General features: G+C 37.8%; 2 protein-coding genes and 1 pseudogene across 2 annotated transcripts; all 3 read right to left on the reverse strand.

Annotated features, from left to right (window-relative positions):
* Positions 1–917: 917 nt before the first annotated feature.
* LOC132163744 (fatty acid desaturase 4-like 2, chloroplastic) lies at positions 918–1,811 on the reverse strand. Its single transcript, XM_059574114.2, has one exon. It carries the CDS (start codon positions 1,806–1,808, stop codon positions 1,158–1,160), a length of 651 nt encoding a protein of 216 aa, XP_059430097.2. The 5' UTR covers positions 1,809–1,811; the 3' UTR covers positions 918–1,157.
* Positions 1,812–5,785: 3,974 nt separating this feature from the next.
* LOC132163745 (fatty acid desaturase 4, chloroplastic pseudogene) lies at positions 5,786–6,602 on the reverse strand (annotated as a pseudogene).
* A 2,986-nt stretch (positions 6,603–9,588) lies between these two features.
* On the reverse strand, positions 9,589–12,521 carry LOC132163517 (DNA double-strand break repair RAD50 ATPase). The gene is made up of 2 exons (XM_059573828.2): positions 11,941–12,521; positions 9,589–11,228 (listed from the first exon to the last, which is right to left on the reverse strand). Exons 1-2 carry the CDS (start codon positions 12,196–12,198, stop codon positions 9,693–9,695), a joined length of 1,794 nt encoding a protein of 597 aa, XP_059429811.2. The 5' UTR covers positions 12,199–12,521; the 3' UTR covers positions 9,589–9,692.
* Positions 12,522–13,212: the final 691 nt, after the last annotated feature.

The raw sequence follows: 13,212 nt of genomic DNA on the forward strand, positions 1-13,212 counted from the left end.
ATTTTAAAAAAAAATTGTAGAATCTAATACTCTCCACTTTTTTTTTTTTTTTTTTTTTTTTCACACAGCTCTGTCTAGATCTCTCCTCTTCTCTCTCTCCACTCTCCAATAGTAACTAATAACTATTAAATTGTATTAATTGAGTTTTAACCACCTTTTCTTCTTCTTTTTTTCTCTCCGGCCCTCTCCCTCTCTTTTTTCTCTCCGGCGACGTCTCTCTCTCCACCTCTCTCCCCTCTCCTCAATAGAGTAGTGCCAAATTTTTGTCCGGCAAATTGCGACACATCTCTGAATCCATAATTTCTACTTTTAGTACTTGAATAGGCTCTTTTTTCTGTGCGTTTTAACTCTTTTTTTTCCAACTCTCCCTCTTTCTCCACGTCTCTCTCTCCACTCTCCAACAGTAACATAAACAAAACTTATTGGCCTAAAAATTCTAGCTCCAAGGTATTCTTCTTCTTAACCTTTTTTGTTTGAATAGATAGTTTTTATTTTTATTATTTTTTTTTTATTACATGTCCCCACAAGAGATAGAAAGATTCAAACTAGTGATCTTCACTTCAAAAAGCATAGTTCCCAACTAATTGAACTATCCTTTGAAGACGTTTAAATAGATAGTTTAGCCCAAAGAGAAGGAGGGCGAATTATAGGGGCCGAATCCTTGTCCATACCTGCCTCATTGTGCAATTAATCCCTATCTCAAATTTTCAATATAACAACATTATCGTTGAATATATATATATCCACAAAACACCCATCTTGCATTGCACAAATTTGTAATAACACGAATCCAATAATAGGTTTTTGGTAAAATCTCTCAACGGAAAGGAAAGACGAAACATACCTCAAAAAAGAGAAATATAATTATCTCAATAGCTTAAAGCTTTAATGAAAAATTAATACTTGATTCATTCATTATATATATATTGCAGTTGATGTGCTGGGCTCCTCCATGCAAGACCCAGCCAGCTAAGCGAACTTGAAGAAAGTTTAAATTACTATGGTTGTAGTCATTTATACGTTCTGGTGTTTACGTTAAGACAACTTGAGCTCAACTTCTACATCAAGGCGTCTGAGTCTCTTTGGTCCATGCAGCTAGAGCTGGGATGATCACTCCAAGAGCGGGGTCGCACTCCAAGAGTAAAGAAAAACATCTTCTACAATGCCTCAAAAGCCCTTTGCTTATCCAAAAACTCATTCCAAACACCACTAACCATGCAATAGTTTTTGTCATAAGGTGGAAGATGATGAGCAGCATGTTTTGAACCTGACACAACAAGTCCTGCATCTTGCAGTGCAACCACAGGCAGTGGAAGCTGGCTCTTTGGCGTATGAGCCCAAGCATGAAATTTCAGGCTGAACATAATGCAACCTGAGCACACAGCAACGAACCCATGAATGGTTGGGTCATTACAAGCAAGGTCTATTGGGAGCACGGTTAAGGTCACGCCACGAGCAAGCACATGTAGGATGTTTGCAAATTGAATCCTCGTGACCCTCCATGGCCTCTTATGGTGATCTTGGAATGCCTCTATTTGGGTGCCAAAAAGTGGAGTTGATGCACTGCCATAGTTGTCAATACCCCAATGGTAGACTCCGGATGCAAGGTCAGCTAAAATATAGCCAAGCAAGCCTGCTAAAATGAGCTCGAGCCACGTATGTGATTCGGCTGCACCCGCTATTGCCTTTGCTAGAGAGATGAGCACCGCGGTGCACCCACTAGCTACCCATGCACGATGGGACCATGTTGATGTTAACGTTGGGTCGTTAAGAATGGGAGGATTAGGAGCTGTGAGTGTGACCACCATTGGTGAGGGATTCAGCCGTGGTTCAATGACTTTCTGTACCATCATTCTCCAAAATCATATAATGCATGTATATGCCTTCATTGGTGCTAGTAAAACCTCTATTTATAAGCGAGTAAACTATGATCCAACCTCTCTCATTCATTTAAATTGAAGAATATTTAATTAGTTATAGTAAAATAATATTTTTGTCATCTCAAAAAATAAAAAGATAAAAATATCCTTCAAATTGGGACATGTGTTCTAACTTATAAATTTTAGTACCATAACCCTATTTCCCAACAAAAATTAGCTATAAATTGGTTTGTATCTAATTCATACGAACTAATTTAATAAAGTGATATATGTTTCATAGCTAAAAATATGTACTTCTCACATGTAGTTTGTAGCAAATTTCTATCCCCTGCCTTGGATATATGTGAGTCCTAAAAATCCTATAATGAATTTGCAAGAATTGGACATAAGACCAGTAGCATGGTCTCCTCTCTAAAACATTGGTTTTAACTACTTTTGTTTTCTCTACATCTCCGCGTCTCTTTTTCTCTCCATCTCTCTATCTTCAATAGAGTAGCCCGGCACCCCTCGCCCATATTAAAAGCCTAAAATTGTCATACGTGCCTGTAACTCATATTTTTTTTAGGAAACCTTTACAAAAGTTAAGATGAAGCGTTTTGAGAGGAAAATTTCTTTTTAATATCTTGTTGCCTAAAATAATTTGAGAATTTACAATTTTAAAAAAATTGTAGGATCTAATCCTCTCCACTTTTTTTTTTTTTTTTTTTTTCCACAGCTCTCTCTAGATCTCTCCGTCTTCTCTCTCTCCACTCTCCAATAGTAACTAATAACTATTAAATTGTATTAATTTAGTTTTAACCTCTTTTCTGTCTCTCTCTCTCTTTTCTCTCCGGCACGTCTCTCTCTCCACCTCTCTCCCCTCTCCTCAATAGAGTGGCAAATTTTTGTCCTACAAATTGCGACACATCTCTGAATCCATAATTTCTACTTTTAGTACTTGAATAGGCTCTTTTTTCTGTGCGTTTTAACACCGCACCCCACACCACCCCCCCCCCCCCCCCCCCCCCCCTCTTTTTTTTTTTTTCTCTCCAACTCTCTCTCTTTCTCTACGTCTCTCTCTCCACTCTCCAACAGTAACATAAACAAAACTTATTGGCCTAAAAATTCTAGCTCCAAGGTATCCTTCTTCTTAACCTTTTATGGTTGAATAGATAGTTTTGCCCAAAGAGAAAGAGGGCGAATTACAGGGGCCGGATCCTTATCCATACGTGCCTCATTGTGCAATTAATGCCTATCTCAAATTTTCAATATAACAACATTATCGTTGAATATATATCCACAAAACACCCATCTTGCATTGCACAAAGTTGTAATAACACGAATCCAATAATAGGTTTTTGGTAAAATCTCTCCACGGAAAGGAAAGACGAAACATACCTCATAAAGAGAAATATAATTATCTCAATAGCTTAAAGCTTTAATGAAAAATTAATACTTGATTCATTCATTGAATGAATTATATATATTCCATGGAGTACAAGAGGGCTTTAATAACTTGTTTACTTATTCGAGATGTTAAGAATATTACTTGTTATTTACTTCTTTAGGTATTATTAGTCTACTAGGTTTACTTTTTCTTATTCTACTAGGTTTTCTTTTTCTTATTCTACTAGGTTTATCTTTCCTTATTATACTAGGTTTACATTTCCTTAATCTATTAGGTTACATGCCTCTCTATAAATAGAGGCCTCTGTATTCATTATTATTATTGGTGTCAATACAATGTAGTTCATTGTGTGCTTTCGCTCTCTCTCTCTCTCCTCTCTCTCTTCTCTCTCTTTCTTCCGCTTCTAATATATTATCCAATATATTTAACATGGTATCAGAGCCACCTTTCTGTGGCCTCCAATAAACGTCTTTGACGTTTTCCGGCGCCGCCAATGTTATCCGGCGCATCCATCCCTCTGTCCCTCACGGTTCTCTATCTTATCCTCGAAGTTTTCAGCAGATCACTATACAGCTTGAAAGCCCGGAAGCCAACCGTCACAGAACCGCATCACTCAGTCCCATCAGAGCCCTCATGAGCCCTCACGCGCCACCCAAAGGTTCGACAATTCCACCATCGGCCGCCACGGTGGTCCGATTACTTCTATCAGGCCACCGATCGATAGATCTGCTCCCCCATCCCTGTGACTCCAGAACTGCAACCAAAATCCAGATCCAGTATTCCACGCGCTCTCACGCGCCACTTATATATTTGCGTGTGAGATTCACACATTGCCTTCAGTCGCGCGTGTCCACACGCTCCAGAAGCTCCAACGGCCACGTCAGCCCTAAGTGCAACGTCAGTAGAGACACGTCAGCCTTGAGTGCCACGTCATCAGCCACTGCAATGTCAACACATCAGCCACGTCAGCACCTTGTCAAGGTTGACTTTTCTAGCATTGACTTTGACCACTGAAAAAGTTGACCAGGTGTTTTCTACTCAATTTTTCGTCCTAGTTTCAAATTTGTGGTCTATTTTTGCTTTTGGCATATCTATATGGCAAAAAACAAGATTCTTCTCCAAATTTAGGCGTTTGTTTTATGCGGTTCAAGTTGGTTCATGCTTGTTCAATTCGGTTCCATAGCCTTTTCTTTGGCACAGTTCAATCCGGTTCATTCTTCTTGCGGTAGGCACTCTCAAGTCAGACCAATCTTTCGTCAGGTCCATGGGTTTTCAGGCCAAAGAAGCCCCTTTCAACCGGCCCACTTATGCCTCGCCAAATACCGCTTTCACCGGTCACTGCAGCCTCTCCTAGGCCATTGATCCATTACTAGTGAGATTTTTTTTGGGTCAAACCTTTCAACGGTCCAAGGGTTTTAGGCATGATTAGCCTCTTCAACTGGCCATTTTTCTCCTTACTTAGCTCAGCCAACTAGGCAAGACGGTCTACTAGTTAGATGGATTAGACTTTACTTCAGCCGACAAGGCGAGACAGTCCAAGGGTTTCAGGCATAATTAGCCTCTTCAACCGGCCCTGCTTATCTCAGCCGACCAGGCAAGACGGTCTACTAGCTAGAATTTTTGGGTCAGACTTTAGCTCAGCCAATCAGGCGAGACGGTCCAAGGGTTACGGGCCAAACAAGCCACTTTTAACCAGCCTTGCTTTTATCAGCCGACTAGGCAAGCTTCTTCATTACTAGTATATGGTATTCAAGTCAAATTACCACCAAGTGAACCAAGCTTCAGCTTAAATGCATTGCTCAAATTCAGGCAGAATCCACCAAGTGAACCAAGCTCCAGCTTAAATGCATTGCTCAAATTCAGGCATAATCCACCGGTCTCTAACAGCTTTTATGGCGTTACTTCGGCAATTGTTTAAGCACAAGCAGCTTTTTCGGCGAATTCCTTTTTCTTTCCCTTTTCGTCTATCCAAACTCAAGTTTACACATTGAGTTTGAGGGGGGATGTTAAGAATATTACTTGTTATTTACTTCTTTATGTATTATTAGTCTACTAGGTTTACCTTTTTTTATTCTACTAGGTTTACCTTTCCTTTTTATACTAGGTTTATATTTCCTTAATCTATTAGGTTACCTGTCTCTCTATAAATAGAGGCATCTGTATTCATTATTATTATCAGAGTCAATACAATGAAGTCCATTGTGTGCTTTCGCTCTCTCTCTCTTCTCTCTGTTTCTTCCGCTTCTAATATATTATCCAATATATTTAACACGAGATAAACACAGATAAAAATAAAATAAAAAAAATAACATTAAGGTGAAATATAACATAAGATAATCACATGCAGGATGGGGTTTGATTTTCAATCATGACTTCCAAACGATGAGAAGATCTTCTATTATATATATATATATATATATAGACTTCTTTTGCAATTGATGTGTTGGGCTCCTCCATGCAAGACCCAGCCAGCTAAGAGAACTTGAAGAAAGTTTAAATTACTATGGTTGTAGTCATCCATACGTTCTGGTGTTTACGTTAAGACAACTTGAGCTCAATTTCTACATCAAGGGGTCTGAGTCTCTTTGGTCCATGCAGCTAGAGCTGGGATGATCACTCCAAGAGCGGGGTCGCACTCCAAGAGTAAAGAACAACATCTTCTCCAATGCCTCAAAAGCCCTTTGCTTATCCAAAAACTCATTCCAAACACCACTCACTATGCAATAGTTTTTGTCATAAGGTGGAAGATGATGAGCAGCATGTTTTGAACCTGACACAAGAAGTCCTGCATCTTGCAGTGCAACCACAGGCAGTGGAAGCTGGCTCTTTGGCGTATGAGCCCAAGCATGAAATTTCAGGCTGAACATAATGCAACCTGAGCACACAGCAACGAACCCATGATTGGTTGGGTCATTACAAGCAAGGTCTATTGGGAGCACGGTTAAGGTCACGCCACGAGCAAGCACATGTAGGATGTTTGCAAATTGAATCCTCGTGACCCTCCATGGCCTCTTATGGTGGCCTTGGAATGCCTCTATTTGGGTGCCAAAAAGTGGAGTTGAGGAACTGCCATAGTTGTCAATACGCCAGTGGTAGAATCCAGACGCAAGGTCGACTAAAATGTAGCCAAGCAAGCCTGCTAAAATGGGCTCGAGCCACGTGTGTGATTCAGCTGCACCCGCTATTGCCTTCGCTAGAGAGATGAGCACCGTGGTGCACCCACTTGCTACCCATGCACGATGAGACCATGTTGATGTTAATGTTGGGTCGTTAAGAATGGGAGGATTAGGAGCTGTGAGTGTGACCACCATTGGTGAGGGATTCAGCCGTGGTTCAATGACTTTCTGTACCATCATTCTCCAAAATCATACAATGTCTATGCCTTCATTGGTGCTAGTAAAACCTCTATTTATAAGCGAGTAAACTATGATCCAACCTCTCCAATTCATTTAAATTGAAGAATATCTAGTTAGTTACAGTAAAATGATATTTTTGTTCTCTCAAAAAGTGAAAAGACAAAAATACTTCTCCAAATCCTATTCTGATCAAACAAACTCTTTCCCTTTCCAAAAAAACTATGAAATGTGATAGACACAAATTTTTTCCAAACTTCAACTTTAAACACATATTTTGTTCCTATTTCAATGTTCAAATTCTTAAGTCAATAGAAGTGTAATAAATGACAGTTAAAAATATTAAAATTAAAATTAAAATTAAAAAAAAAAAAAATGTGTATCCTGGTTGACATTTATTATATTGCCTTTCGTTGCGGTTAAACACAAAAAACCAAAAAAAAATTTAAATTTTTGACTCTCTGTGTTTCTCACTAGACACAAGGTTATATCACTCATGAAATCATTTTTTTTGTTTTTTTTGACATGTCCACACAAGGGAAGGGGAAGGAGAATTTGAACCAGTGATCTCCGCTTTATGAGGCGTGATCTACTGCCGATTGAACTACTCCTTGGGGACGAAATCATCATTATAATGTGTGCGAAAGTTGAAAAAATTGTAATTGAGTATTAATTATATTAATTGCGTTTTAACCCCTTTTTTTTCTCCTTCTCCACGTCTCTCTCTCCTCAATAGAGTGGCCTATATTTGCAAAAATTTCTCTGATGGTATTAATTGGGTTTTAATTTTTTTTTTTTTGATAAAGTCCACTTAACCCCCTCAAACTACCACTCCAATAACAATCTACCCTCCCAAAATATCAATTACGACAATTTACCCCCTATACTACCAAAACAATGAGAATGGACCCTCAATGCTAGCAAAATGACGAATTGCCCCTATAAAATTTTTAATAAGACAAAAATACCTTTAAAATTTTGGAAAAAAAAATTAGTTTTTTTTTAGTAAGGGTAATTTCGTCATTTTTTAAAAAATCCGGGGTACATTGTCATTGTTTTAGTAGTTTGGAGGGTAAATTGTCACAATTGATAATTTGGGGGTTAAATTGTCATTGGGGTGGTATAGTTTGAGGGGGTTAAGTAGACTTTACCTATTTTTTTTTCTCTTTCTCCTCAATAGAGTAGCCTATATTGAAATCCTAAAATTGAGACAAGTAGTCTCCAAGGGGTAGCTTAATCGGCTCTGAACCACGTTTAATAAAGTGGAAGTCACTAGTTTGAATCTTCCCTCCCTTTTCCATTGTGTGAACATATAAAAAAAAAATAAAAAATAAGACGAGTGTCCTTAAGAGGAGGGACGAAAATCTTGTCTGGGTGGATGTTCTAGCAGGCAACTTAGGATGGATGGGTTTTCTTTTGGGGCTGAATGAAATTGATATATGGTCCTCAGTTAGAAGAAAGAATTTCTGTGGCTGGTTCAGGCTGGATATGGGCCATCAATATATTGAAGAAGACTTGTGGCCCTTGGAATGAAATAACATAGAAAATCTTTTATCCTTTTTCTTTAAATTTTTTTATTGTCAAAAGAAAAATTAATAAAAGCTGCAATAGCCCAACATTTTTCTTTCCATGCATGTGATCCAAATGATTGATACTTTAATTTCAATAGCTATGTTTGGCAAGGGGAAGCCCTGCACTGTAGCTGGAACGGTACTGTTCCAGCTACAGTGCAATCTAACACCAACAGACGCTAATTTTGACTTTGTAATTTTTTTTTTTTTTTTAATTTTTTGTTAAAACAAAATATTAAAAAAAAAAAAGGAGGGAGGAGAACGATCGGGCCACCCCCAAATACACCCCTTCCCTTTTTTTTTTTTTTTTTTTTTGGCCATGGGGGTGGCTCCAGCCACCCCATCGTTCTCCTCCCTTTTTTTTTTTAAAAAAAAATATATATATATTTTGCTTTAACAAAAAAAAAAAAAAAAAAATTACAAAGTCAAAATTAGCGTCTGTTGGTGTCAGATTGCACTGTAGCTAAAACAGTACCGTTCCAGCTACAGTGCGGGGCTTCCCCTTGCCAAACATAGCTAATATGAATTCATCTCTCTCACTATGATTCCATATATTTATTCTCTTTTTTTTTAATTATTATTTGGCAAATATTCGGGAAGTAGCATGAGTCCCTGTCGTGGCAAACAAGGGAAATTGCGGTACAAAAGTTATGGAATAAAGTAATAAGAAGTGCACGAAAAGTCAAAAACAAAATAGAAATCGTTATGGTAATTAAGATAGGCTTCAATCAATCACTTCAACATCAAAAACTTGACCTAATACTCAACAAAGTTTATATAAAGCCATTGTTGGTTGTTCAACAATACAACCTTATTTCACTTTAATCTTTTCTATTAGTCTTCGATAGTCACGGATATGGTCATATCAAATTCAAATAGATTAAAAATGAGATAAATGCGTAATATATAATATTATTCATAAATGAAACTCATTAAAATATTTATGAGTAATATTACTTTTTACACTTATGTTTCATCGACTTATGTTATGGATTTTAAGTAGTTTATTTTTATTTTTTATTTTTTTTTTATTGGCTGACATAGAAAATTATTTAAAATACGTCTTGTCAATAGGTGTAATGTGCGGATTTGGATCACCTGAAATTCTTAGAGAAATTCTAGATTCTGGAATTAGGGTTTCGGACCGTCAATTTTACTCCAATGGCTATTGTCCTGCTACATGTCCCACTTATAATAAAATAATATTTAAATTTTAAAAAGAAAATATAAAAGAAATAATAAAATTTAAATATTATTTTATTATAAATAGGACACGTGGAAGGATAGTAGCTATTGGATTAAAATAGACGGCTTGGATTCCTAATTCCAGAACCTAGGAATTCCAAGGGATCCATATCTATAATATGCACGGGCGTGATAAATAAGTGTGATAAATAAGTGTGAAGAGTAACATTACTCAACATTTATTAGCATGTCAATATGATAATTACAAACTTCTCTAAGGTGAGATTAATGATGATAAAACCAATTTCCAAACAACTTAAGCTACAGATTTATACCTACAAACAACCTTACACCTCAAAACCCTGTCCTGAACATAAAACCCTGGCATCACCATGACCTTAACTCGGCTAGGACCATGTGACCTCTGCCTTTCCATGAACATATCTTCCATGTAATGGGGATCAAAGCTTCTGTTCTCATCAACCCTCAAAATCCCCAATGGTGGATTGAAAGAAAAGGCAAGCAAATGCAGCAGCCATATGCACTTGGCAGCAACAAAGAATGCTTGGAGAAGCTGCTCAGGCCACGGTCTTGTCCAGTTCAGCATGGTGATAATGCAGCTCATTTTCTGATCACAAAACTTACTGAATTCCTCACTGTAATATTTGGTCCCCTTCCTTAATACCTCATTCCAGCTCAAGTTCCTCAGTGCAACAAAGGATGAGAATTGTGCCTGGCGATCTTGCTGGGGATCTAAGAGCTTTGGGGTGCCATTCTTCTGAAATACACAGTTCTCAAAGTCTTGGTAGAGTGATTGGTTTATGAAAGCTTCCAAATGGTATAACACTGCCTTTGAGTATTTGGAATTCAAAGACAGTTTATATGGTTGGAGAAGCAAATTTAAGTTGTCCATTAGAGTGTTATCAGTTTCTTCAATCTGCCCAACAAGGGTCTTGCAGAATTGCTTCACTGACAATCTTGCTTCTGATACTACCTGCAAGAAACCTTCCACCATTACTTCCTCATTGACAGGCATTAAATTCTCTCCACTCCCATCTGAGGATTTCCCTCTTTTAGGAAAAGTTCCAAGCTTTTCAGGAATTTGGGAATCCTTTGCCTGCATGGATTGTCTCAAAGCTCTCTTCAGCTCTTCACAGTAAGTCTCCAAGTACTCCAGCTTCTGTCTAAGCTCCCCCAAGGAAGATTTCATCTCAGCAACTTCCATCAAGGCTGCGTCTCTATTCTCATTTGCTTCCATCAGCTCTTTCTTCAATGTTTCCATTGACATTATCCCCAAGTCCTTAAAGATTTGGGAGACTTCCTCAGATTCCGCTCGGTTTGGGGAGTTTTCGTTCTTGTTCTTCTTCTTTAAACGAGGAAAAAGCCATGAGATCACTCCCCGATTCTTGGGTTGTGATTGAATGGATGAGTGAGAATCAGTTAATGGAACAATAATATTAGAATTCCTGCTGTTTTTTGTCAAATTCTCAGATTCTGTAGTTATAATTGCAGGCTTGCATCTATTGCAGGAGGAGGATACTGATTTGAAGTCCGCCAAACTGTTTCTTCTGCTTGACTTAAAGAAGTCATTCCCGGGGGATGTTTGAAGGACAGTGATCTGCGTTGAACAAGAACCAGTGACAGATTTGTGATCTTCAGCTGGACAAATGTGGGATTCTAAGCCGGCCAAACCAGAAGGCAATCCCTTTCTTGATGATGAATTCTCCTTATAATCTGATAAAACAGTTTCATTGCCATATCCTCCTAGTCCATACTCATCCCAACTTTCTGATATTGCTCGGTCTTTTAGTGGGATTTGATGATATCCTGCCAGCGGTTCATCTTCATAGCTCTGTCAATATTTCCCAAATTCAGAAACTTTTCCATAATTGTACAAACAAAAATTGCAAATATTGAAATAGAGAATTTTTCTTTGTGGGTCAAATGTAGGCTCAAGAACTAAAGATCTGTGGTAAACATACCCCCATTTAAACACAGACTGGAAATCAATGCAAAAGTAGAAAAGAATAGTTGTCATAAAATTCTGCAAATACGTTAACAATATTCGATTACAGGCAAAATTCAGAAATAATCCTGACAGTAAATAAGGTCAGAAGCGCATAAAGAGTACTTAAAAAAACACACACACGGATGTATACATGAACATAGAGAATAAATAATCTTTATTATAACGAGGTTATCTATTTATTTGATTTTAAATGCAACTCTTATGGTGGGCGAGACCCATCTAACAGTTCTTTCACTATCCAATTAATTAATGCACGAAAAAAAATATAAAAGAATAAATGAACAACAGGATCATCATTACAACACGTGAAATTGACTTTGTTGGTTTTGGTATAATTAGAGGCATGAACCTAAAAGAATCATCAACTTAAAATACTTATGTTTCAGGCCAAAGCTAGCAATTCATATTGGTGGCAAACTGTAAAGCAAGTGTTTAACTTTAATTTAAAAAAACAAAAACCCAATACATAAAACACGTAGAGTACAGGCTATAAAGCAAAAAATTATGGAGAAGATTAAGAAAAATTTATACTCACAGGTGTGAAAACTGGGTAATCTTGAGCAGAGAACTGAGAAGTAGTGTGTGAAGCGGGGGAAGAAGACTGGAATCTCAGATTGGCAGGACTGTTTCCTTGCATTAGAGCAGCATGGAGAGCTCTCAGCTCCACTGCTTTGGCAATGGCAGCTTGGATTTCTTGCCTGCTGATTTCATGGTTGGTATTGTTGGTGTTGGTGTTGCTTTTGCTGTTGTGGTTTTCAAAGATTTGAGAGACAGTAGTAGCAGCAGCAGCCATGAACAGAGGACAGAACAGAGCAGTACATATGAACCCAAAAAAGAGAATATCTAGTGTAGGAATAGTTCAGAAATTTTTCAATGTGAGAAAAAAACAAAGAGGATTAGCATGTGGGTATCCGACGGTTGGATTTGATTCAAAGAGAGGAAGATCATATCCAGTGCAAAATCTTGGAGAACCAGAAACTAGGGAGATATACTCAAGAGAGAGAGAGAGAGAAAGAAAGATGTGTAGAGGAGGTATCTCAAACCAATAACCTTTTGTCTTTGTTCTAAAGGATTAATAGAATGAGAGCATGTGAAGCACAGAGAGAGACAGAGAGAGAGAGAGAGTGGGGAGAGGAGGAGAGGAGAGAGTAGTTTCTACTCTATGTGGGCATGACTCTTTGAAAGTAATTTACCAAAATGCCCATAGTTTCCAAATTTAACCATGACAAATTGACAACAACATGAAATGGTGGTACGATTGTCAACATGATTAAATGGATACTATCATAAGCAGTTCCACTACTACAATGCCAACAGTTTGAAGTTGTATCCTCCAAATTATTGCTTTGAGAGAGTCCTTAGAATACTTTGTGTTATCATCACCTGCAATCATAGCACTTTGTTGCCTGTTAAGAGGGCCTTTATACGTACATTGATTAGACACATACACATCATTTTGGATCCCATTATTTAAGCTCCTACCAAATTCATAATCTAGTCCCTTTCCCTCCCCAATGTGTTTCCCGGGCTTGATTTTTGATTCTTTGCACTGTTTCCTTTCGGTGCAATATTAATCTTTTCTTACCCAACATATCATATACAAGCATGTATATTGATGATGTTCAAATCTGCGCTCAAGAGGACTTTAAAGTATTGAGAGTAACGGCTTAAAAGCCTGCACCGGCGAGCCGGGGAGAATTTCTTTTTGAAAACTTGAAATAAAGAATTTTTCTTTCTTCTTAAAGAGGAAGAGCAACTTTCCTGAAGAACCAAAGATGGTATGGAAGCACCACTCTCTTCTATAACA

The sequence above is a fragment of the Corylus avellana genome, chromosome 8, assembly GCF_965113065.1.
Source record: "Corylus avellana chromosome 8, dhCorAvel1.hap1.2, whole genome shotgun sequence".
Classification (NCBI taxonomy): Eukaryota; Viridiplantae; Streptophyta; class Magnoliopsida; order Fagales; family Betulaceae; genus Corylus; species Corylus avellana.

Coding starts and splice junctions, on each gene's coding strand:
- LOC132163744 (XM_059574114.2), bottom strand. CDS start 1,808: ATGGTGGTCACACTCACAGCTCCTAATCCTCCCATTCTTAACGACCCA.
- LOC132163517 (XM_059573828.2), bottom strand. CDS start 12,198: ATGGCTGCTGCTGCTACTACTGTCTCTCAAATCTTTGAAAACCACAAC. Junction 11,229..11,940: donor ATTACCCAGTTTTCACACCT/GTGAGTATAAAT, acceptor AAATATTGACAG/AGCTATGAAGATGAACCGCT.